This window comes from Echeneis naucrates, chromosome 14 (assembly GCF_900963305.1).
Source record: "Echeneis naucrates chromosome 14, fEcheNa1.1, whole genome shotgun sequence".
In the NCBI taxonomy this organism is placed as follows: Eukaryota; Metazoa; Chordata; class Actinopteri; order Carangiformes; family Echeneidae; genus Echeneis; species Echeneis naucrates.
The window spans coordinates 485,311-509,955 of NC_042524.1; the positions used below are offsets into that span (position 1 = coordinate 485,311).

A 24,645-nucleotide genomic window follows, 5' to 3' on the forward strand; every position below is an offset into this window, starting at 1 on the left:
TTGTCACCTGTCCAGGTAGTTGGACAAAAAAAAAAAATCACAGTCAGCACTTTGGTCTGACTTTGTTCTCAGTAAAATTTTGTTGCGATGTTTCTTGGATAAATGGATGCAGCTTGTTTGTTCTCTTTTCAGTCACATCATTCATTTACATATATAGTTTCTGGAACTTTAAAGGTGCTGACAGGTGGACGAGCTCAATCCTCATGCTAAGCTAAAGGCTAACCCAACCAGCTGCCAACGGCAGCAGCTGCTTGGGAACTATTTTTAATTCTTGAACAAGGTTGATGTTAAAACATTTGATTTATTACAAAATGAAATCAACAACACAAACATTTCACTTTGTCCAGTGGGACAATGGACACATCCTGTCATGTCTTTGTCTATCTTCTTCTATTGCTGTCTGTCTCCTTTCTTCTACTGTCGTCTCTCTCCGTCTCCCTTCTTCTACTGGCGTCTCTGTCCGTCTCCCTTCTTCTACTGTCGTCTCTGTCCGTCTCCCTTCTTCTACTGTCGTCTCTGTCCGTCTCCCTTCTTCTACTGTCGTCTCTGTCCGTCTCTCTTCTTCTGCTGTTGTCTCTGTCTGTCTCTCTGTCACGATTCTTCCTCCTGTCTTCATTTCTCCTCCTGTCCTCTTCGTCCCCCTGGAGTCTCTCGTTGTCCCTCACTCTCTGGCTGTTGTACTTGTCGTAGGCGACGTCCTCCTTCTCCTCTTTGACTCTGATGGCAGGAAGAATACGATGAGGATGAGTAGGAGGTGAGGAAGGAGAGAGCGCCCGGCTCTTCTTCTCTTTTTCCTTCTCTGCCTTTTTCTTCTCCTTCTTCTCCTTCTTCTTTTTCTTCCTCTCTTTCTTGTCTGAAAAGAGGAGACAAGGAATATAACTTCTCGACCAATCAGGTGGCTCAAAGTCAACAGGAAGTGACCTCACCTTTCTTGGGCTTCTTTACAGGAATGCTGTACTGCTCCTCTTCCTCTGAGGAAGAAGAGGATGACTCCGGGGCTTTGGGAGCGCAGCCTTCTTCCCTCAGCTGCTTAGTCACATTGTCGATGTCCTCAGAGTCTTTAGGGGGACGGTAGTCTTTTACGTGATCCACACGAATGGTCCGACCTTTAATCTGAGGAAGCAGACAAAGCTGGTTAGCTGGAAACAGTCAGCTGACTGTTCACACATCTGCAGGAACAGCTGTGCCACCTTGATGCCGTTGAAGTTGTCCACAGCCAGGATGGTGCTCCTCTGGTCCTCGTAGCAGAGGAAGCAGAAGCCTTTGGACTTTCCCGTCTTCTTGTCTCGCACCAAGTTGATGTTGACGACCTCGCCGTACCTGAGAGGTTTGTTTTGGCAGGAAGAGAGTTAGTTCTCAGTCATAACAGGGAGAGAAGGGATGAGACGGCGTGACGGCCACGTACTGAGAGAAGACACAGATGATGTCGCCTTCAGTCAGCTCGTACGGAAATCCTCCTGCAGGAAACAAAACAAAGCTGCTTTATCCACCTGGTGTGGTGGGTCCTGGCTCCGATCCGTTCAGACTTACCCACAAAGATCCAGGCGCTGTCTTTGTACTCGGTGTGCCAGGAGACGGCCTCGTTCACCCCCAGATCGGCCTCCCGCTCGTTCAGCTCGTTGATCAGCTTCACCTTCGTCAGCGGACTGATGAGAAACAGACTTCTGTTGAATGTGAGCTTTTTTCGCCGAATTGCGCACTTTTGTACAAATATTACACGTTTTCTAACTTTGTGGCTCTTTATTAAAATGTGTACATTTAACGGACCGATTTAAAACTACCGATCTGCACAAAAACAAAGCTGCTGTGCTTCTGGTAGCAGTTTATTAAAAAGTAAAGAGGAGCCACTGAAGACATTCCAGCTGTTTTAGCGACAACGTTAGCATGCGGCGGAGGATGAACGAATCCGGGACAAAGTAGACATTTTAACCCTAACCCTAACCCTATAAAATCTGAACTTACTTCATGGTGAGCTGCAGGAAACGGACGGCTTCTGAGGAAACCGGCTATTTTCATGAAAGGATCATTTCCGGGTGACGTCTTCTTCGGCCGCCTCCTGCTGTTGGGAGGCCTCAACTACAAGATAAATAAAACGAAATAACTGAAAAAGTACGACTGAAAATTAATAACAGTAAAAGATATATATTTAAAATTCTGCATTATTTTCAGAAAAGAGCACATTTATCCGCTGGAAGCGCCGTCCGCTGGCTGTAATTCCCCTCCCGGCCTGATGCGGCGCTGTGCGGCGGACGGACGCTGGCCGACCCGGTCGGTAAACAGCAGCTGACGGATGAAAACACGTTTCATCCGTTTGTAACGAGAATGTTGACAGTTCAGTGAGTTGTGTGTTTGTCCGACCTCCTCCTCCTGTTACTGCCATTCATAGGTTAATAATCCGATTTTTAACAAAGCCTCCACTAATTTACAACAAACCTGCTGCTGGTGAGTAATAAGGTACCTGGAATAATCCAAATATTAACTCCGTAACGTTTGGACTGCAGGATAAAACATTCATGAGAATTAATTCACTCGTCTGCATCCTCTGATGAATTCGGCCCCACTCAAATCAGATATTTGTCTGAAAACAAGCTTTAATTCCATTTAACTTCCTAACTGGGACTTTAGCTTCACCTGCAGCTTTAAGCCTAATTTATTTTTATTTAAAACCCGAGTGAACAAAAGACTGAGGGACATGAAGGTGATGGAGCAGACCCGAAAAATCATTCTTCACACAGCAGTCCACCTTAAATGTACAGAATGCTGACAGCAGGTCATCTAAAGGTTTGATCAGCTGCCTGTCAGTCCAACACAGAGAAACTGATTTCTGTCTTCTGCAGGTCTCCAGCAGGATGATCTCTCAGGTCTTCATCTTGTCCTCTCAGGGCGACCACCTCATCTACAAAGACTGTATCCGCCCCAAACACACACAGCTCAGAAGAACTGAGGCTGAACACAGTTTCTGCTCATGAACAATTTAGACACAGAGGTTGAATTTTTTTGTCTTTTCTTTAAAAAAATCAACAATCTCTAGACATGATTGACCCCGAGGAGGCCAGACTGTACCTGTTGACAGTCGGTCCAGTTACCATGGTGACAAACAGATTTACACCTGTGTTAGGATGCTGCATGTTGAGCTTCAGTCACTCGACAGACTGATCACTAACGAAGTGAATTGTGTTTCTTAACCTGACTACCAGTCCGTGGAGAGGCAGGAAGTGATGTCGTTAATCTTTTTTATGAGAAGGTCACAGCGCTGACCGGTGACCAGCCTCCGGTTGTCATGGTAACAAAGTGTCGTTCTGTGTGTGTTGAAGAGCTGTTTGAGTTATCGCTATATATTAATTCTGTTCCACCTCTGTAACCTTCAGCTCCAGTCTGGCTCAGATCTACATCTGTCTCCTGCTGTACTCTGACTGTGTGTTATCATTTAACTGATTGTTTGTTCTTTGTTGTGACTTGCTTTTTGTTGTTGTTTATTTTTCTGCAGCGTCACAAAGACGTCCACTTTGTCCATGTCAGGCAGGGAGGACTGTATTGGGTCGCCACGACAACAGCTGACACATCACCCTTCACCATCATCGAGTTCCTCAACAGGTGTGTGTTTGTCCTGACAGACACACAACAGAAGCTACAGAGACACAACACAGATTTGAAGAGTTAACACAGTGTGTGTGTGTTCAGGTTAACAGCTCTGGTTAAAGATTACTGCGGCAGCCTATCAGAGCGGTCGGTCCAGATGAACTTCGCCCTGATCTATGAGCTGCTGGATGAGGTGGTGGTGAGTCTCCTGAGGACGGGCCCGGTTCAGCAACAGTTAATGTTAGAATGAAGACTGTGTTGTAGTGCTTTCTCTATGTAACTACTATTCTTCTCTCTGCCCCGTGCCCCCCCCACACCCACCCCAAAGGACTATGGGTACATTCAGACCACGTCCTCTGACATTCTGAAGAACTTCATTCAGACTGAAGCGGTCTCCTCCAAACCATTCAGCCTGTTTGACCTCAGCAACGTGGGACTGGTGTGTTCACCCCCCCTGTCAGGTCAGAGGTCAGAGGTCACAGCTGTGAACCTGAAATTGTTGTGGTTTTTTTGTTTGTTGGCTGCAGTTTGGAGCTGAGACTCAGCAGAGCAAAGTGGCTCCCAGTTCTGCAGCAACCAGACCCATCCAGTCCAGCAGAGACCAGGTACACAACCACACCTGCTCATGTCATAGTGACATCATCCAAACATTATCAAATTATTTATTTAGATTTTTTTTTTTTTTCAAGTCTTTTATTAAAAATGACTGACATGTTCCTGGAATTAGTCTGGTCCCAGCTGGACTGTAGATTTCCTCAAATAAACCACTGTGATCATGAGGGACTGAGTGTCTTTGTTTCCAGGGAGGAAAGAGTGAAATCTTTGTGGATGTGATTGAGAGGATGTTGGTTGTCATCGGCTCCAACGTGAGTAACACTAATGTGAGGACACACCATCACTGTCCTCAGGGTGATCTGAGGTTTGTTCTGGCTGTTGAATCTCTGTTGTTCTGCAGGGTGTCTTGATGAAGGCGGACATTGAGGGGGAGATCAAAGTGAAGTGCTACATGCCCACCTGCTCAGGTGAGTTTCAGAATGGGGGATGACCTCTGTAGACCCCCCCCACGAGTCACAGTGCTGCAGCAGGACTAGTGACATCAGCACAGGACATGAACATCAAAGAGTCCAGCTGAGACCAGGTGGAGCAGAGTGAAGTCTTGACTTTGGGGGTCCATTAGGTCTGGGTGGTGATGGTGGCAGCTTGTTCTGTTGAACATCTTCACTGGATCACAGACTTCACTTCTGTCTCTCTCATGTTCTCATCCATCAGAGATGCGGATCGGCCTGAATGAGGAGTTCAGCATCGGCAAGTCCCAGCTAAGAGGTAACACACACACTCACTCGTCATCTCACAGGATACCAGAAAACTGCCAATTCAACCTCACAAAGTTACCTAAGTCTTAACGGCTTATTTAAAGGTTCAGTTTCTGAATCCAGACTGGGAGGGTTTCTCTGTGGACTGAGACCTCTGAGAGTAAATATAGAACCTAGACAAACAAATCTGAGACTTAATCTGTAAAAAATTCTTCTTCCTGTTAATTTTCAAACTATAATCCAAAAATACTCAAAGGAAGCATTGAATTAAAAGTTTATCCTCAGATCTAATCAAATCTGGAAAGTTAAGCTTTATAAATCTAAAATAGGACAAAGGTGAATTAATTAAATGTTTGAATTCTAATTTAATTTCATACGATCTGTCCTGTCAGCAAGTGTCTCAGATAGTTTTAGTAAATTAAAGACAGATAACATACAAACATCACTGATAAGGTCCTCTAAGCAGGCTGTGAAATGACTGTGACCCAGATATGAGCAGGAAAATAAACCATGTCAGCGTCAGATTTACTGTGGATTTAGTTCTGTTTTCTTCAAACATGGACGTACTGTGACCCAAACACGTGACGTCTGTTGAGCAGCAGGCAGTTTGGGCCGAGTGCAGCTCTTAAACGCAGCGTCACATAAACAGAGGAGTCAACCAAGGTCAATTATTTCATCTGTTTCATTTAACAAAGTTGCACAACTTGCATAATGGAGGCACAAAACAAAGCGTTATTGTAAACACTGAAGATCCTCACAGTCTTAAGGTCGACCTCCATGTGGTTTTGGTTCTATATCAGTAAAATATAAAAGTGCTTTTTATATACATAAGGCCTTTTTTTTAAACAAAAGATGGACCTTTAAGATATAGGAAATATCGGCCTTTTGCTCATTAAAAATGGGCCCCTAATGTTTATAAAGTATAATGTGTAGACCTTTATTATAAAGGCTGATTTGTGTTCTCAGGTCTTGTTGTTGGCTGTTGGCTCCGTCCAGTTGATCACATGCCAACATTAATCATGTTGGTTTATTAAAAACAGGTGGACATCATTTCCTCTGTTGTTCTGAACACATCAACACAAACTCACCTTTGTCTTTATCTGTCTATTTTTGGGGTTGTTCCAAGTGAAGTTTTCCAGTTTCTAAAATCTTCCCCCTCTCTGCAGATTCATTAACACTTATTTTGTAAATTTGTTTTGCTGGTTAAACAGGTTTGATTCTTATGCAACCCTGACGTTAATTTTCCCAGGATGCATTGCTTGTGAAATCAGAGCAGACGAGGCTCCGTTCTGTTTCATTCTCCTTCTGATCTGTGGTGGTCGTTTTCAGGTTACGGGGCTGCCGTTCGAGTGGACGAGTGCAGCTTCCACCAGGCGGTCCGACTGGATGAGTTCGACAGTCTCCGGATCCTCCGACTCTGTCCGAGCCAGGGAGAGGTGATGTCACACACTGTCTGTTAGTTTAGCTTTTTTGTCCATAAGCAAAACGATGACCCTTTAAAGGTCCATCTGGTCTGAAGGTAGACCTCCACATGGTCTCTGGTTCTAAATCAGGTTCAGGTTCTACAGTAATCCAGTGAAAGTATCAAAGGTCTCAGTCCTCAGAGAAACCCTCACAGCCTGGACTCTGAGAAACTGAGCTTTAACGCCAGCCATCAGGATTTTTGGGACTTTGTGATGTCACAACAAAACAGGCCCCGCCCTCAGGAGAAATTAAACCACACTGAGATGGTTTTTGGTTCTTGAAACCACATGGAGCTCAACTTTCAAAGTTCAAATGTGGTCCTGTAATATGAAACTGACATTTAATGTTAGATTTTCTGCTCCTCTTGCAGCAAACAGTGATGCAGTACCAGCTGAGTGATGACCTGCCTTCAGCTCCTCCATTCCGTCTCTTCCCGACCATCGAGAGAGACAATGGAGGACGGTAAAGAAAGCACAGACTCAGAAAACCAAAAACAAAACAGCCTTTATGGTTCCATGTGGTTGTTGTGTGTATTTTTCTTCTGGCTAAACACACAATGAGCTGTTCTTGGACTGTAGAAGCAGTGCAGGTTTTTCTCTCGGTGTGATGATGACCTGGATCTGTTTCTGGTCTGATTCCCCTCATGGCTTCTGTCTAAACACTGGTTATAAACTGCGCTGAGTTTACTTTAATGTTGCTGCAGTGATGGTTAACAGCCTCGGGCTGCAGAACAAACAGGCCATGTTGTCTGCAGATCCTCTGTTTCTTCTTACTTTCCAGTCACAGCAGATTAGCACAAAATAATGCTGCCTTTCTGTGTTTTTGTCAACACTGTTGACAAAACAAAACCTGCCTGGCTTTAAAGACGTCCCATATAAACCTCAGTGTCCTCAGTTTGAACCTCTGAAGAAAATCATCCGCCTGTCTGCCCCAACATCAGAGTTAAAGACAAAAGCTGCTTAAAAGGAAGTGCTTTAAACGTCCAGTCAGTGAGACCAGCTCCTGAAGCAGCTTCACGTGAAGTCTGTTGTGTAGCTCAAAACTTCATTCTTTTACTCGCCAACATCTGAGGTGGAAACATCAGACACTGAAGTGACAGAGTTGTCTGCTGCAGAGTCCAAATGCTTCAATAAAAAAGTGAAACTTTGTGTTTTCAGGCTGCTGATGTACATGAAGCTTCGCTGTGATCTGCCACCAAAGAGGTCAGTGCTGGACCCCACACGTCTTCAATCATTCAGTTCTGAATTAAAGCTGCCTTTGATTCAAAGAACAGAAGAAGAAGGAAGATAGCCAGTGAAAATAATAAGTTTTTTTTTTTTGAGAAAATACAAATCAGTTGTTCTCTTCTGAGCTCAATGTGACGTTCAGGAGGAAGTCCACGGTTGTCCACTAAATGTTCCACGCAGAGCTGAATCCGTAATTCTCACTTCTGAAGCATCCAGACTTTATTTACCAGCTAAACTGCTGACATCAGAAGTCCTTTAATGCTGCAGCACACACACACACTGAAAACACAGAGCTCTTTCTCACGATCGCTCCACGTCACACTTTTGATTGAGTAGAAACACCATGAAGGACACGATGGACGCTGTAATGGGTCATTTTTAATAAACCAACAGAGGATTAGTAGATTATGATGATGCTGATGTCATTGCTTTGTCTTTGCAGCGCTGGCATCAATGTGAGTGCCACCATCCCCGTCCCCAAAGGCTCCGTGAGGTGAGACGCTCCCATTCAAATGTCGCTGTGCAAACAACAACCTGCTGTTTTTTTTATTTAAAACACTGTGTATGAAACAAAGCTGCTGCCTCGCTCTGGCTCGGAGCCCCAACAGGAAGTCAGGAGAGCGCCTCATTTGCTAGTTAAAATCATGGAAATTAAAAGATGGATGTTGGAGACCTGAGGGAGAGTTTCTTATTTGGCTTAATGGTTCAGCCATGAAACCATAAATTAAAGATTTGAATGCATCACATTGCTTCAGGAAGTGAACAGACACCATCACATCCACCTCAAACACAGAACATCAGATCAGACATTTTTAAAACTTCCTCCATTTCTCTTCTCCACAGAAAGTTCCTCTCTTGTGTTTGGGTTGTTTGTATCTTTATCTGAATTGATCTGAATGAGTTCTGCTCATTCTGTGGAGCAGGAATGATGACGTGTCCTGAAGTGTCCGCTGAAGGACACAGATTTGTCTCATCAGAGTAACAGTCCAGACCCTCAGCTGAAGGATGATCTATCATATCTCCTGTCAGCTCATCTGTGTGTTTCTACCCGACGAGCTGCGGTGTGTAACGCTGAGCGTCAGGACCTTGTGGGTCTGTGGGGGTTCAGTTTGTGTTGAGCTGAACTATTGTGTGTTGTGGGTTCAGTTTGTCGCAGGAGCTCAGCAGTCCGGATCAGAGCGCTGAGCTGCAGCCACAGAGCAGAGCTGTGGTCTGGAAGATCCCTCGCTTCCCTGGAGGAACACAACTGTCTGCTCTGTTCAAGGTGGACACACACAGACACACACAGACACACACAGCAGCAATGAATGAATGTTTATCGATCTCCTTCACCAGCAGTCAGCCAATCAGGAGAGGATGAACCCTGCTGACCTTTAACCCTGGATCTTGTTTTGTTCAGTTGGAGGTCCCCGGCTTCAGCTCTGCCTCCATGTTGGAGGTCGGTCCAGTCAGTCTGAGCTTCGAGCTGCCAAAGATCACAGCGACGGGGCTTCAGATCCGGTTCCTCCGCCTGTCGCCCTTCCAGCCCGGCCCGGCTCAGCGCTGGGTCCGGTACGTCACCCACTCTGACTCCTACACCATCAGGATTTAACTCCGCCCACAAAGAGCCTTTAGTGTCATGATGAAACAGTCACATGTTTCCTTTCAAAATAAATGTCATTTTTCACGACTGGACTTTAAATAGGTTTGGAATGAGGACGTTTGACTCAGACCATGAAGTGGGCCCAGGACCTTCAGAGGACCCGGTCCAGGACTGTTTTCACTGGTGGATTCATTGTTTGTTGTATTTGTCACAGCAGGACGACGTTTGTTGGACTGAGTCAGTTTGCTGTTTGACTTCCTGAATCATTTAGATTCAACTCAAATGTCCCCAAAGACTGTAAATAAATGTCATATTTGATCGTGTGATCTTTTTTTTCTGCTGAGTTTGAAGATAATAGTTGAAATGAACCTTTAATCAGCAACTTTCTGCTCCGTGAGAAGTTTCACTTCTGTTGGTGGATTTCCTTCCAGTAACTGTTGATGCTGAGTGACAGCACACTACCGGTTTGGTGTCTGCAACTTCCTCGACGGCGTGGACGGTTCCTCTGAAGAAGACGACTTCAATCGATTCATAGAAAGCTTTTCAAAGTGGTTTAGAAAAATTAGTGGAAGCAAATGAAATTAAAATGATCAGCTGTGAGAGAGTGAGTTTTTTTACACGCCCGTTGATCTGACAGTGAAAAATAAGTACATCTAAAATTTACTCCAGAAACAGAAACACGTTCTGATCAGCCTGACAGGCGGCTGAGCCAGAGAGCCACTGTGGAGTCTTACTGACTGGGGGTTCTGGTCCAGACAGAGGGGGTTCTGGTCCCGACAGAGGGGGGTTCTGGTCCCGACAAAGGGGCGTTCTGGTCCCGACAGAGGGGGGTTCTGGTCCAGACTGAGGGGGGTTCTGGTCCCGACAGAGGGGGGTTCTGGTCCAGACTGAGGGGGGTTCTGGTCCCGACAAAGGGGCGTTCTGGTCCAGACAGAGGGGGTTCTGGTCCCGACAAAGGGGCGGTCTGGTCCAGACAGAGGGGGTTCTGGTCCCGACAAAGGGGCGGTCTGGTCCAGACAGAGGGGCGTTCTGGTCCAGACAGAGGGGTTCTGGTCTAGACAGAGGGGGGTTCTGGTCCCGACAAAGGGGGGTTCTGGTCCCGACAGAGGGGGGTTCTGGTCCCGACAGAGGGGGGGGTTCTGGTCCGACAGAGGGGGGTTCTGGTCCAGACAGAGGGGGTTCTGGTCCCGACAAAGGGGGGTTCTGGTCCAGACAGAGGGGGGTTCTGGTCCCGACAGAGGGGGTTCTGGTCCAGACAGAGGGGGGGGTTCTGGTCCCGACAGAGGGGGGGTTCTGGTCCAGACAGAGGGGTTCTGGTCCAGACAGAGGGGGTTCTGGTCCCGACAGAGGGGGGTTCTGGTCCAGACAGAGGGGGGGGGTTCTGGTCCAGACTGAGGGGGGTTCTGGTCCAGACAGAGGGGGGGGGGTTCTGGTCCAGACAGAGGGGTTCTGGTCCAGACAGAGGGGGTTCTGGTCCCGACAAAGGGGGGTTCTGGTCCAGACAGAGGGGGGTTCTGGTCCCGACAGAGGGGGGTTCTGGTCCAGACAGAGGGGGGTTCTGGTCCCGACAGAGGGGGGGGTTCTGGTCCGACAGAGGGGGGTTCTGGTCCAGACAGAGGGGGTTCTGGTCCCGACAAAGGGGGGTTCTGGTCCAGACAGAGGGGGGTTCTGGTCCCGACAGAGGGGGTTCTGGTCCAGACAGAGGGGGGGGTTCTGGTCCCGACAGAGGGGGTTCTGGTCCAGACAGAGGGGGGATTCTGGTCCAGACAGAGGGGTTCTGGTCTAGACAGAGGGGGTTCTGGTCCCGACAAAGGGGGGTTCTGGTCCAGACAGAGGGGGGGGTTCTGGTCCAGATAGAGGGGTTCTGGTCTAGACAGAGGGGGTTCTGGTCCCGACAAAGGGGGGTTCTGGTCCCGACAGAGGGGGGGGTTCTGGTCCCGACAGAGGGGGGGGTTCTGGTCCCGACAGAGGGGGGGGTTCTGGTCCAGACTGAGGGGGGTTCTGGTCCCGACAAAGGGGGGTTCTGGTCCCGACAGAGGGGGGTTCTGGTCCCGACAGAGGGGGGTTCTGGTCCAGACTGAGGGGGGTTCTGGTCCCGACAGAGGGGGGTTCTGGTCCCGACAAAGGGGGGGCTTCTGGTCCCGACAGAGGGGGGTTCTGGTCCAGACTGAGGGGGGTTCTGGTCCAGACTGAGGGGGGTTCTGGTCCAGACAGAGGGGGTTCTGGTCCCGACAGAGGGGGGGGGTTCTGGTCCAGACAGAGGGGGGGGGTTCTGGTCCCGACAGAGGGGGTTCTGGTCCAGACAGAGGGGGGGGGGTTCTGGTCCAGATAGAGGGGTTCTGGTCTAGACAGAGGGGGGGGTTCTGGTCCCGACAAAGGGGGGTTCTGGTCCAGACAGAGGGGGGTTCTGGTCCCGACTGAGGGGGTTCTGGTCCAGACTGAGTCAATCCCCCCTCACCCCCGCCCCTCCTCACCCTCACCCCGCCCCCCCTCACCCCCCCTCCCTTTGCGGAAGCCGGAGCAGCCGAGGCGGCGCTAAATGAAATTAGCATACAGGCTGGTTAGCTGTCTGCGGACGGACGGCTGACGGAGCTGCCGAGCAGATCTTCGGTTCCTAAAGTCCACGCTCTTCCGATTCGGGGCTCGTTTTGTGGGGATCTTCTCTCCGTCAGCCTGCCGAGGAGATGGGGGACAAGGCGGGCACCAGGTAGGACGACTAACGGCTAGTTAGCACCGGAGCTCACGCACTTAGCTAGCGCTAGCCGAGCGGCCGTTGGCCCGGACCGGGGAGCTTTTCTTCGGCCTCCGATGCGGAGGTTCGGCCGCTTCGTGGGGTAAAACCCGACCATGACTCCGGCGGGCCTCCCCCTCCGCCCCGATTCGCGTCGGAGTCCTCGGGGACGGCAAACTCGTCCAGCAGGAGGGGAAGTTAGCCGAGAAGGGTGGGGTTAGCTAACGGCGGACCGGACGGGGCTCGAGCCGCCGCTCCGGGATCTGTTATATTCGGATCCCGGTGAGGGGGCTCGGTCGCCGGATTACACCTGCTTTTAATGGAGGACGTGTTTTAGTGCTGCAGCAGGATTCCCACGGTGCTCCCCAGCAGAACCCGGCCGGAGGGGGCGGATCGGTCCGGATCTCAGTCCGGATCGATAAAAGCTGCATTCGGGGAACATGTTCTCCGATGCGGTCCGGGTCAGGGGCCGTTTAAAGGGCGGCCTGCACATGTCTGATCCGGTTCTGTTTGTCTTATTTAATCAGAAGATCCAGGTTAATGAGCTGAGAAGAGAAAATATGAGAAAGGAGGGAAAACACTGTTCAGCTTACTGTCATTTCTGTGGAGCAAAACTTCAGGACAACCTGCACACAACCTGCACAGATGGAGGCAGTCTCAGTGGACCAACAGATCCATATGTTTTAGTCCAGATCATCAGAAGATTCCTGACCTCTGATAAAAAGTTTGGAGATAATCTGGGGTGCTTTACTGAACACACAAACACGTACAGAGATAATATGGACTCAGATATGTGCTGTATTTCAGTGAAGCTCAGGTGGAGCTTTTCTTCATGTGGCGATGGCGTGCTGTTTTCAGGCCGTCACGAGTCTGACATCTCAGGAACAGCTTCAGGGAGGCTTTCTTAAGATCTGCTGAACGAAGAAATTCAGGATTTTAAATCCTCAGGGTCAAAGGTCACCTCCACTCTGACATAACAACAACTAGCTAAAACACTTTGGGTCAGTATTCACCAGAAGAGACTTTGACCTCCTGTCCCGTTCGATCAGGATCTGAAGCTCCAGCTGTTTGTTTTTTTGCTCCTATTTGAGCAAAAGTTGTTCTTTGTTGTTCATGAACTAAATGTTGTCATCACTTTGTGTTTCTGTTTGCGTTAAAGAAGAACTCAAACAGCGACGAGAGACGACGATGATGACAGAAGGTGTCAGCTGCTGGTGGACTGCGCTTGTGCTGTTTGTTTTGTTTGTGGATTTTTCCTAAAAGGATGACTCTGAGATTAAAATGCTGACTCAGCTTTAATCCGAGGCTGTTTACAGTTGCAGTCTTTCACACCGTCTGACGTAGACGCCAGCTTCACACACGATGCTCCGTGTGCTCGTTTCACACTCACATTGTTGTTTGGTATTTAGTTCAACACTCTGATCGGTGCTGGATGAAGTTTAGAATCGAGTCTCTCCGTGTGTCTCGCACTGAACGCCCAGTTACTTCCTGTTAGGAAACAGGTGGGTGACTGGGAGGGGAGGAAAGAGCGGGAGGAAATGCTGACATCATGTGAGTGGTGACGGCTGATCTCTGCCCTCTGGTCCAGGCCAAGCTTCATGAAACCTTCAGGAAATGTGTGTGTGCGTGGGGGTAATTGATGATGCCAGCATCCCAACTGCTGCTGTCAGGCCAGGCGGTTCTGCCCCGGTGGTTTGGTCCTTATAATAATTAAAGTGCTGCACACATCAGAACGTGTTGGTGTGTCTGTCAACTGAAACTCACCGTTTTCACAGTGAACAGTGAGTACGATTGAGGAGAATTAGATCAAATATCATCAAGCAGATGGACTCTGGACTCAAACATGGAAACTCTGTGACCGTCCTCCTCTGTCTGACCAAGTCTGAAGTCGGACCAGTTGTCTCAGTTTGAGCCGATGCAACCTGTCACAATATTCCTCTCACGATCTAAATGTGATTGTGTTTAAGCTTCGTTTGAAGGATTTAATGCAGCAAAGGAAATTCTCTTATTTTGGAGACTATATTTGTGCTCAGGCTCTAATAATAATATTGATGATGAAGATGAATGTTATTGCTCCTATGATGAGTGTGCCTGTCTGTGTTGAGCTGTTTACATGTTAAACTCTGTCAGTGGTTTGATCTGTTTGTGTTTTTGGGTCCAAAGTCCAGGTCTGGTCTTGACTCGGTCTCGGTCCTGCAGACTTCACAGGTCTTGTGTGATCAGGCTGTCTGACTCAGGTAGTTTGGATCTGGCTGGTTTCACTGACAGAAGAGGAGGATGGATCTGAACCTTTCTCTGTGGACCTGTGGCTGTAAGCTGTCTGTAGTATATCCTACACTCTCAGCCTCAACCAGACTGTGACAGATCAGGGAGGATCTAATTGGAGGAAATGGTGCTAACACTGAAACAGCAGCTGGTTCAGATAGTTTGGATTAATAAACAAGTTGACACATTAAACCTAAACCGCTGTGGTTTTTTAACTGATGTGAACCGCAGAGCTGCTCTTGCAGGTCCCACGTGTGACACTTCCTCTGTTTTATATTTAGCCGTTGATATTCACAGTATAGAACTTAATGTTAATGGGCCATGTTTTGACTTAAAAGGTTGAACCCTTTTTAGAAAAAATATTTAGATTTTAACCAAAACCATCTCTGTAGTTTTCCATCTCAGGATAAACAGGTCAGTCAGCCAATCAGAGGACAGGATCTGATCCTGTCTTGCACCTTTAAAGTTATTAGTAGCTGTTTACGTGACGACAGCTGAACTCATTCAGCAAAAAAGTGGCAGAAGAGAAGCTCTTCCTGGTTCCTGGTTGGTCAGTATTTGTGTTTGTGTCATTACACTCGCATGTTTTCAAACTGCTGCGCCGACTGATACGGCGGCAGGACAGGAAGGATGGGCCAGCCTACCAAAATAAGGCCTGCTGTGGGAAAATGCTCTTTTTCCGTTCCAGCTAAAAAGAATCAGATGTGTTGATGACGACCTGGTCACTGTTCTCAAAGGCCAGATTCCCATAAACATGAGTGTGACTTTGCACAGGAAGTGCAGTGAGGAACCAGCCAGCACAGCATGAGGAAGTGCCGTCAAACAGGATCCTGAAATAAAGACGGCTCTCTGAGTGTGAAGTCCACCGAATTCAGTAACAGCTGAGTCGGCACCAAATGCTGCTGAAGTGTCTGAGAGGAAATGGACCGGGTACTTCCTGTTACTTTTCCCTGACCTGTCCAATCTGAAACTGATTTCAGTGATAAACTGATCAGATCAGTCCGACTCTCTGACTCCTTCTGTCCGTTCTCATCCTCCATCTTTGATTGTGACATCTACAGTCATGTCTCTATGTCGGACGCTCCTATTGGCTCAGTTGGATGACGTCACAGCCAAACATCATGTCTCTGGATCAGTCCTGTATGTTTCTGAAGTTGGTCTGAGTTTTGTTGACAGAATAAGATGCAAATTTTCAGTATTCAACAGTAATCACTAATCATTGATGAATACTGCTTTGTTTTAAATCCAGGGACTCGTCTGTAGACCCGGCCCTTTCATTAAACAACTTTGGTGCATTAAGGGAATTGAATCTCAGCAGTGAACCATTTTTAAACAATGAGCACGAAGACAAGCACGGCTCTTGTCCAGACATGAGGTTGCATCATGACCTTGCCATCAGGTGTTACACTCCTTGTCCTGCCGCCCCCATGGACCTTCCTGCTGCAGGTGGATCAGGCACATTAATCCGGCTGTAGCGCTGTAATGCAGGCAGCCGAGCGTTAAAGTGTGTTACCCTGCTGTTTGTCTGGTGGAACTCGTTCCCAGTGATGTGGAGCAGAAATAAGAAGCTGTGTGACTGGGCAGTGGGAGGAGTCAGTCCAGGGAGTCACAGCAGTGCTGACAGGGAATAAGGATGGCGTGAAGTAGCTGGAAACAGCTTCAGTTTCACATCAGACATGTTCGGAGGCAGAGCTACTGTAATGGGAATTTCACTTCCTTACATTTGAGCTGCTTGGGATACCCCGCTTCCCTTTTCCTCACCAGCTCCACCACCAGATCCTTTTACACCTTCCAACACCAACATACAAAACCCTGCAGGATACCTTTGGTGTGGACCACACCCCAGGGAGTCGGTGCTGAAGTGGGGGCATTCCTCAAGGATAAATGTTTAGCTCTCCCCTTGCTTGGGGTCTTTCTTCTTTTTTACCGCTTGTGTGACAATCAACCTTTTCTTTGCAAAGAAAATGAAAACTCGTCGGCCGGCAGAAGTCTCTGTTTCATTCTTCACCAGCAGCAGAGAATTTCCACAACACAACTGTCTGTCACTTCCTGTCTGTGTGTTGTTACAGGAAGTGACCACGACTGTGTTCTCGCTGGCTCCTTCTGCTGCTTTGGCTGGTGTGACAGCTGTCAATCTAACTGACTGTCTGAGGATGAGGGTCCTGGTCTTTGTTTTTTTTTTTTTTAAAGTCTAGTTCACTTCTGTCTTCAGTCACTGATGTCCTGACAGATTGGAATGAACAGATTCTCAAGGTGATCAAGATTATTAATAAACCTCAATTATTGATCTGATGTGATGTCGTCATCTGGGGAGAAGACGTGCCAAGATGGTGGAAGGAGACGAAGGACAGAGACTAAAATAGTTGAAGTCTTTGCAGGTTGCAGGTCCTCAATCAGCTGATCTGTGTTCATTCATTCTCTGAGCTCAGCACTCGTCTGTTTGTGTGAAGGAGCAGGTGATGGATGATGTCATTGCTGACTGTCACACAGCGAACTCAAACAAGTGTAGAGGTCAGAGGTCGTTCTCTGAAGTGGATTTGTTTTAACACTTGAGATAAAAAATCACCCTCTAATCTTCTGATCTTTCAGGTTTAGAAAAAGAAAAGGTTAGTGAACGGCAGAACAAGCATGAAGTTGCCACTTGTCCCCAATAAAACCTCAGTGGTGGTGACATCCCATAATAGGACTGAGTCTTCCTCTTAAACCACTTCCCTCCTCAGTTTCCTGCTGTGTTGAAATGAACGGGTTACTCTGAAACTCACTGACTTCCTCAGAGATTCATCATCACAGTTTGATGATTATTGATGTTTTGAATGTTAAGAATCCTAACGAGCTGTAAAATATGTCATGTTCCAAATTTCAAGGTTAATGCTATTATTAGTTATGTGGTCACATGGACGTGGCGAGGATAAGAACCCGTCACCATATTCTTTGATCACTGTGATTACTGGGATTGTGAGTTGGCCGCCTTTTTGTTAAACTTTTGGCTGAATGTCCGTCAGTTCTTTTGATAAAAGTATCTGACTCTTTTAATCCTTAAAGCCTTTCTAAGAAGACTAACTGGTTTCTTTGTTTCTCTTGTCCTCTTTTCAAATTTCCCAGAGTTTTCAAGAAGTCGAGCCCCAACTGTAAGGTGAGTCTGTTTATTTCATCCACTGAAGACAGGGTCAGGTCTGAGGTCCAGAATCATAAAGGTCATTGGCTGCTGATTTATCGACTTTCTGGACCGGGACGCACAGAGACCTGTCCTGTAATCTGGACCGGGACACACACACACACACACACACACACACACACACACACACACACAGAACTGTCCTGTAATCTGGACCGGGACACACACTCACACACACACACACACACACACAGAACTGTCCTGTAATCTGGACCGGGACACACACTCACACACACACAGAACTGTCCTGTAATCTGGACCGGGACACACACACACACAGAGACCTGTCCTGTAATCTGGACCGGGACACACACACACACACACACACACACACACACACACACAGAGACCTGTCCTGTAATCTGGACCGGGACACACACACACACACACACACACAGACCTGTCCCGTAATCTGGACCGGGACACACACACACACACACACACACACAGAGACCTGTCCCGTAATCTGGACCGGGACACACACACACACACACAGAACTGTCCTGTCATCTTCAGCACCTCGTCTCCAGATTTACAGCCCACCAGGGTCTCAGACCTGGTCTGAGTCTTTTTCGTGTTGATCATAGAGCTCATTGAACTAACCTGATTCTGACCCTGCAGGTGACAGTTTACCTGGGAAAGAGAGACTTTGTGGATCATTTGGACCACGTGGATCCCGTAGGTGAGTGCTGGTCTCACATCAGGGAGTTCAGATGAGTCAGAACCTGAATGTAATTGAAAGCTCAGGAAGTCAGTGTAGTTTAGTTTGTGGTGTATCAGTTGTTTGTCTTCCCTCCCTCAGACGGCGTGATCCTCGTCGACCCCGAGTACCTGAAGGACAGGAAAGGTGAGATCTGAAGGGGGAGGAGTCTGAGGACTACCTGAAGCTGGACGTTTTGAGGATTTCATGTTTTACTGTTGATTTTCGAAAAAAGATGAATTAATAAAATAATCAGCTGATTGTTGGTGATAACACTCAAACTATCTCCATGGTAACACCTCTTTCTTCACTCACCTGTTCCTCCTCTTCCTCCCTGTAGTCTTCGTCACACTAACCTGTGCGTTCCGATATGGCCGTGAGGATCTGGACGTCCTGGGTCTGTCCTTCAGGAAGGATCTCTACATCTCCACCTTCCAGGTCAGAGTCCACCACCACCCTCTGCCACTTCCTGTCCAGACCGCCAATTGGTCCAACTTGATGACATCATGTTACATCGGGGACAGTTGGACTCATTAAATGCTGGTTAAATTCTGTCACTGAGGGTTTTACACACAAACATCTGAGCGGCTTTAGAATGTGATGAAATCTTGATGAGGGTTTGTGGGCAGAGTCAGAGAAGATGTGGTATTGATAACACCCCACCCTCCCAGGCCTTCCCGCCAGTACCGGAGGAGAGGAAACCAAACAGCCGATTGCAGGAGAGGCTGCTGAAGAAGCTTGGACAACACGCACATCCCTTCTACTTCACTGTGAGTCCACGCCCTGGTCTCAGTTCAGATCCCTGAACCAGGACCTGGGATATCCAGCTCAGACCCGGTCCAGTCCTCTATAATGATGATGCTCTGAAGTGAAATTATTGATTATTTTCATCATTCATTCATCTGTTTCCAAATCCTCAGATGAGAAATAATTGAGTTCACTTGTCTTCAAGTCATCACATTGATCTGTGAGGTGCTGGACCGTAGCTGGTCTCAGGTCCAGATGAGTCCCCGATGCTTAATGACTCTTTTTGTTCCCAGATCCCTCAGAACCTTCCCTGCTCAGTCACTTTACAGCCGGGCCCAGAGGACACTGGGAAAGTATGCACACACCCCAAACTAAAACACATTCATGCTTTTAAAAGCAACTAAACTCTGGTCCAGCAGCTGGACTGTGTCCCAGCAGAAAGGGGGTCCTGACAGCTGGTCTTGTCTCTCCTCAGGCCTGCGGGGTCGACTTTGAGATCAGAGCTTTCTGTGCTAAGTCAATAGAAGAGAAGATTCACAAGAGGTGAGACTAGAGAACCTGAGGCAGCAGGGGGGATTTGTCAGTCCTGGTTGTGGACCTGGTTTTGCTGCAGCACCTGATCTTTCCTTCCTCTGTCTGAACAGGAACTCGGTGCGTCTGGTGATCCGGAAGGTCCAGTACGCTCCAGAGAAACCTGGCCCTCAGCCCATGGTGGAGACGACTCGCAGCTTTCTGATGTCGGACAGATCCCTGCACCTGGAGGCTTCTCTGGACAAGGAGGTGATGAAATCAGGGACCGCCACCTGCTGGGTCACGTGACCTCTGACAAACAGCATTGGCTAGTTCACAGGAGTGAATGTGTCTATCTCATGTGTTGTTGTGTAGTTGTATTATCACGGGGAGCCTATCAGCGTCAACGTCCATGTCACCAACAACTCAACCAAGACCGTCAAGAGGGTCAAGATCTCCGGTACGTCTCCGTCTCCTGTCACTAGACTACTCCTGTTCCAGCTTTTATTGTGAAAGTCCATCATTCTCTTTGAGTTTAACGCTCACCTGTCCCTCTCTCCCCTCTCAGTGCGTCAGTATGCAGACATCTGCCTGTTCAGTACTGCCCAATATAAATGTCCTGTGGCTCAGCTGGAGGCAGAGTAAGTCCCAGTCAACCTGTTGTCCTGTGGGACAGTCATAGGGTCAAAGGTCAATATGAATATCTTGTGTTTAAAGTCTATATTTTATTTTGAAAGGTTGATGTCAGTGTAGTTTTACGTTCCTCTCTGAGGGTTAAAATAGAGCAGATTTCAGTTAAAACCTGTTTTGTTGTGACATTAGCTGGTTAGCTAAGCCCAGTGAAGACGTGATGTCTGGCTCTAACTGATCTGAGGTCAGTCAGTGGAGTGGGCGGGGTTAACCTGAACAGTTTGATTGACAGCAGTGTGTGGTCTCCACAGTGACCAGGTGTCGTCCAGTTCCACCTTCTGTAAGGTTTACACTCTGACCCCGACGCTCGACAAGAACAGGGAGAAGAGAGGCCTCGCCCTGGACGGCAAACTCAAACATGAAGACACCAACCTGGCCTCTTCCACCATGTAAAACACACACACACACACACACACACACACACACACAGATGTGTGCAGTCACATGACCACTGACTGTCCTGTTGTGTGTTGCAGTGTGAAGGACATCACCAACAAAGAGGTTCTGGGCATCCTGGTTTCCTACAGAGTCAAAGTGAAGCTGGTGGTCTCACGTGGAGGGTACCACACACACTCACACACACCCTCCCACCTGGCCTACATCACTTCCTGTCCTAGCAGCCTTAGTGCGTCCTGTTAATATCATCACGGGATTTTCGGGCTTTTGGCTTGATGAAGCGTTGGGGCTCTAAAGCGGGACTGAATTAGTTCAGGATTCACGTAGAAAAGGTTTTAGTCCAGCTCAGCCTCAGACTCCTGCTTCATCTACGCACTTGTTGCTTGTTGCAGTAGTTTTCTGTAGTTTGTTGTGAACTTGTTGCCTCCTGCTCTTCATTTCATCTCCCTCTGTGTTTTTTGGCTTTTTGTGTACCCCCCCCCTCAGGCTGCTGAGAGGCCTGTTGGAGAGGTAAATGTGACTGACGGTCTCCGGTCCACAAAAACATGAACACACAGCCTGGTTTAGTGAGAAACAGGTTTAAATGAACTGGTTCCGATGATGAACTGGGTTAGGTTAGTTTGGAACCGACTGAAATGAAACAAAAGTGGATTTAAACTGTTTAACTGATTGAAAATAAATAACTCAAAGCTGTTTTTAAATGGTTGAAATGTTTAAATAAACTGGCTGTGCACAACATGATCGGTTCAGATTAAATGTAATCTGCTTTAAACCGGTTCTGACCATATTAAATCAGGAATGGACCTGTAAATAAAAACCTGGCTCAAACTGGACCAGAGTCGTATGTCGTATTCTGGTCTTACACAAACTTGGTGTGTTGATGAATCAGGGCAACTTCCTGTTGGGCTGACTGTGTGTGTGTGTGTGTGTGTGTGTGTTTGTTTCTGTGTGTGTGTCTGTTTTTTTTTCAGAGATGTGTCGGTGGAGCTGCCCTTCATCCTGATGCATCCTAAACCTGTGGAGCCGCCGGTGTCCCGCCCACAGTCAGGTGAGGCCACACCCCAAAATGAAGGGAAACTCCCAGTTTATTTTGCTTATCTGACTGTTTGTGTTTCGATTCTGTGGCTCCGCCTACAGGGTGAGCTGGATGATGACCTCACTGACCTCAGCTGCTTCCATATTTGTTCTTTATCAAGAAAAGTGTTGGTTTCCATGAAAACGGTGAGGTGACATGCTAATATGTGTGTGTGTGTGTGTGTTTTTTTTACAGCTGTTCCAGAGATGGACCCCCCCATCGACACCAACTTGATAGAATTCGACACAAAGTGAGTTTCACACCTGATGAGTGACGAAATGTCACATTAAAGGTCCGATTCTGACTTCACCAGTCGTTTGTTTTGACAGTTTGATGTCCATTGGAAGACATATGTGTTATAGGTGTTGGACGGTGTGTCCAGGTGGGCGGGACCTGGGGATCAATGGTGATGATGACAGGTAAATACATGATCAATAACTGAACCTTCTCCATCCTCAGCAGCATCTCCCAGGACGACGACTTTGTCTTCGAGGACTTCGCCCGCCTGCGGCTCAAAGGCGTCGTGGACGACAAAGACGAGGACTGCTAGGAGCTCGTCAACCCTTCATATGCTTGCTTCAAAACACACACACACACACACACAGTCTCCATCTTACATTCCCAGATGGAGGGGATGATGAGGGCATGTTTGGATGGGTGGGGGAGGGGAAGGGGTCCTCCTCTCCTGCTTCAGCCATTCGTCACGCCGCCGCCGCCATTTTTCAATTAGCGTCTTGTACAAACAGGATATATATTTGAAACATAGAAAAAATAATCTTCTACAAGCAGTCGAGGTCTGTGTTCAGTGATGGTCGCCGTTCTTTTCCTTTGAGTCAAAACTGTAGATGCTTTTTACATCATGGCCGCAAAGGGAGGACACACACACGCACACGCACACAGTCTTACACAAGCGACTAAAGTTTGATTTCACCAGCATCCAACCTCCCGCTCTTTGAACTTACACCCCGCCCCCACCTCCCTCCCTTCGTCCATTTTGTAAAATGTTTTTTGTGTCTTATAATTTTTACTTTTTTTGGAAGAACCATTCCAGCCTTGATTGACTGAGTCTTCATCTTTCAGTTCAGAATTTTTCTTACTGTCATCAAAACCAAAATCTGGATCCTTAAGAACCACATCACAAATTGATGTTTTTACGTTTTGTCACCAAAGTTTTGAAACAAAGGATTCGACAGAATTAGAACATTTAGATTACAAATTCTCTAAATAAAAGTCCAAATGGTGTGGGGGAAAAAAAAAAAAAAGATCCTAACTTGGATGTTTGGCGTATTTGGGTCTGATAATGCCATCTAGTGGATAAGAATTTAACCTCGACAGAACACGTCTAATGTAAAGGAAGTGTAGCCGGTTTGAGGATGTGACTGTCGATTGTTGTCTCCAGAACTTTTTCCAGAGGATGAAATTAGAGTTTTGATTATTTGTGCGGCGTCGGGCTTCAGAAACAGTGTGTTGTTCTTATTGTTAGTTTTGTGTCTTTTTGTTGACAGTAAGAGAGAAACAGCCTGTCGCTGCTCCAGCTGTGGAGGCATTTAAATCAGGTTTCTGGTTTCGTTACTTAAACCCGGATCTGGTTTCTGTTAACGTGGATTTGATTCTGAAGTCCAAAATGTGTTCTTGACCTCTTTCTTCTTCGGTGGACTTGAATGGACTGAATCCTGGTTTAAACCACCAAACTGTGGAGGGGAAATGCTGCTTTCTGTGGTTTATCGTCTCTGATTCGAATCCAAACAAATTTATTCATGTTGTCTAATTTAATAACTGTCGTCTCTTTGTGCCTTTTCCTGCTCACTTTGCCAACAGTTTTAAAGAGAGGCTGAAATGTAGATTTGTTTGTTGCTCAGCAGTGAAACTGTAAGTAGGAAAAATAAAACTTGACATTATTTTCACAGCTGAGAGATAATTGGGTCATTTTACTGTAACGCCGGAAAACTGAATACGAAGGATGAAACTAGAAAAAGCTCATTGCAGTTAGGACGACCTCCAAAATCTGATTTTAAATGAATAAACTTTGTTTTTTTTTTATTCTTGTACAACTGAACTTTGGTTTATCCAAAAAATGTTTTATCTAAAAGTCACATTTTTCAGATGTTTTGATTCCATCCTTGAAATGTGAGTTCTTGTTGCACAAAACCAAAATTCAGCTTTTTGCCTTCAGTTTTAAATTTTTTTTTTAAATAGAATTAAGTTTGACAATTATCGTCGTCTAATTGTTGACTTACAAAATTACTATTTCCCAAATCCAAAAGCTTTTCCTCAAATGTTTGAATTTGACCAAATTCTGTCTCAAATTAGTGCCAAGAGAGAGAGAGCGATTTGATTGAAGTAAACCACCAGTGTTTCCCCTCACTGCCCCGCCCCTCGCCATCAGCCATGTTTTCATTTTAATGTTAATGTTCCTGACGTGAAGGATTTCAGCAGCTTTGTTTATCCTCACTCTATCAGATGTTCGTTACATGTCTGTGTTGTCAAATCTGTTTTAATTTACCAGCCCCCCCCCAAAAAAAAAAACAAAAAAACAAAAACAAAAAACAAACACAGGAGCACTTTCATTTTTCATTTAATTTTCAAATTTGTTTGTTGTGCTACACCCACTTGTGTTTTGAAATCAATAACTGCCAACCCCCCCCCCCCCCTCCCCGTCCCTCAGTCAGTCTGATCTAGACCTGGAGGGGAAGAAACCAACACAGAGCATGTTTTTCATTTCAGATTAATTTTTCCAAGCAGTGCTGTGAATCGTACGAGCTGTGATTCTGTCTTTATTTTGTCGTGCATATGTGGGGTAACTTTGCTAAGTGTGAAAATATTTTGACAAGTGCCACGCCCCGGCCTGTGCGATGCTTTTACCATAATGTCTATAAAACAGAAGGTGATTTCTGCTGGTGGACTCACGCCAGAAAAGATAGAATTACCATTATTATGCTTCTGATTATTATTATTATTATTATTATTGTGACTATAATTATTACTTATACTGTATCATCATTTGCGACCATGATTATTCTCATAATCATTGAAGAGTCTATTGTTTTTGCCATGTATTTTTTATTTTGAGATTTCTATTTTAGTTTTCTTTTTATTATTAAAGGTAAAATGAACTAACAGACACTGCTGTTGTGTGCCCTGATTATGTAGTTAGCTTGTTTCATTCTGTCTACTGACCAGCAGGGGGCGACT

General features: G+C 46.8%; 3 protein-coding genes across 12 annotated transcripts; 2 read left to right on the forward strand and 1 right to left on the reverse strand.

Moving 5' to 3' along the window:
* Window positions 1-281: 281 nt before the first annotated feature.
* rbmx2 (RNA binding motif protein X-linked 2) lies at window positions 282-2,016 on the reverse strand. The gene is made up of 6 exons (XM_029519111.1): window positions 1,963-2,016; window positions 1,531-1,646; window positions 1,406-1,457; window positions 1,191-1,320; window positions 927-1,113; window positions 282-853 (listed from the first exon to the last, which is right to left on the reverse strand). Exons 1-6 carry the CDS (start codon window positions 1,965-1,967, stop codon window positions 381-383), a joined length of 963 nt encoding a protein of 320 aa, XP_029374971.1. The 5' UTR covers window positions 1,968-2,016; the 3' UTR covers window positions 282-380.
* ap4m1 (adaptor related protein complex 4 subunit mu 1) lies at window positions 516-9,477 on the forward strand. Of its 3 annotated transcripts, none has more exons than XM_029519109.1 (17): window positions 516-2,454; window positions 2,838-2,907; window positions 3,198-3,283; window positions 3,488-3,594; window positions 3,682-3,778; window positions 3,908-4,018; window positions 4,107-4,184; window positions 4,383-4,445; window positions 4,535-4,601; window positions 4,849-4,902; window positions 6,222-6,328; window positions 6,727-6,818; window positions 7,514-7,558; window positions 8,025-8,075; window positions 8,729-8,846; window positions 8,982-9,133; window positions 9,267-9,477. In XM_029519109.1, the coding sequence occupies exons 2-17, from the start codon at window positions 2,850-2,852 to the stop codon at window positions 9,424-9,426; spliced, it is 1,446 nt and encodes a 481-aa protein (XP_029374969.1). In that variant the 5' UTR covers window positions 516-2,454; window positions 2,838-2,849; the 3' UTR covers window positions 9,427-9,477. The 3 variants fall into 3 exon arrangements, with proteins under 3 accessions (XP_029374969.1, XP_029374968.1, XP_029374970.1); XM_029519108.1 differs by having other exon boundaries at window positions 516-2,442; XM_029519110.1 differs by having other exon boundaries at window positions 2,285-2,442; window positions 8,982-9,396.
* A 2,211-nt stretch (window positions 9,478-11,688) lies between these two features.
* On the forward strand, window positions 11,689-24,572 carry arrb2a (arrestin, beta 2a). Of its 8 annotated transcripts, XM_029518657.1 has the most exons (17): window positions 11,692-11,871; window positions 17,263-17,293; window positions 17,957-18,017; window positions 18,138-18,182; window positions 18,376-18,473; window positions 18,707-18,805; window positions 19,076-19,135; window positions 19,258-19,325; window positions 19,427-19,562; window positions 19,668-19,752; window positions 19,861-19,933; window positions 20,234-20,371; window positions 20,459-20,542; window positions 20,865-20,888; window positions 21,350-21,426; window positions 21,649-21,703; window positions 21,913-24,572. In XM_029518657.1, the coding sequence occupies exons 1-17, from the start codon at window positions 11,849-11,851 to the stop codon at window positions 22,001-22,003; spliced, it is 1,248 nt and encodes a 415-aa protein (XP_029374517.1). In that variant the 5' UTR covers window positions 11,692-11,848; the 3' UTR covers window positions 22,004-24,572. The 8 variants fall into 8 exon arrangements, with proteins under 8 accessions (XP_029374518.1, XP_029374521.1, XP_029374514.1 ...); XM_029518654.1 differs by lacking the exon at window positions 20,865-20,888 and having other exon boundaries at window positions 11,691-11,871; window positions 21,350-21,486; window positions 21,916-24,572; XM_029518659.1 differs by lacking the exon at window positions 20,865-20,888 and having other exon boundaries at window positions 11,691-11,871; window positions 21,658-21,703.
* Window positions 24,573-24,645: the final 73 nt, after the last annotated feature.

Coding starts and splice junctions, on each gene's coding strand:
- rbmx2 (XM_029519111.1), bottom strand. Junction 1,458..1,530: donor CAGCGCCTGGATCTTTGTGG/GTAAGTCTGAAC, acceptor TGTTTCCTGCAG/GAGGATTTCCGTACGAGCTG. Junction 854..926: donor TGTAAAGAAGCCCAAGAAAG/GTGAGGTCACTT, acceptor TCCTCTTTTCAG/ACAAGAAAGAGAGGAAGAAA.
- ap4m1 (XM_029519109.1), top strand. CDS start 2,850: ATGATCTCTCAGGTCTTCATCTTGTCCTCTCAGGGCGACCACCTCATC. Junction 6,819..7,513: donor GAGAGAGACAATGGAGGACG/GTAAAGAAAGCA, acceptor TTGTGTTTTCAG/GCTGCTGATGTACATGAAGC. Junction 8,076..8,728: donor GTCCCCAAAGGCTCCGTGAG/GTGAGACGCTCC, acceptor TTGTGGGTTCAG/TTTGTCGCAGGAGCTCAGCA.
- arrb2a (XM_029518654.1), top strand. CDS start 11,849: ATGGGGGACAAGGCGGGCACCAG. Junction 18,474..18,706: donor TCTACATCTCCACCTTCCAG/GTCAGAGTCCAC, acceptor CCACCCTCCCAG/GCCTTCCCGCCAGTACCGGA. Junction 20,543..21,349: donor CTGGTGGTCTCACGTGGAGG/GTACCACACACA, acceptor TTTTTTTTTCAG/AGATGTGTCGGTGGAGCTGC.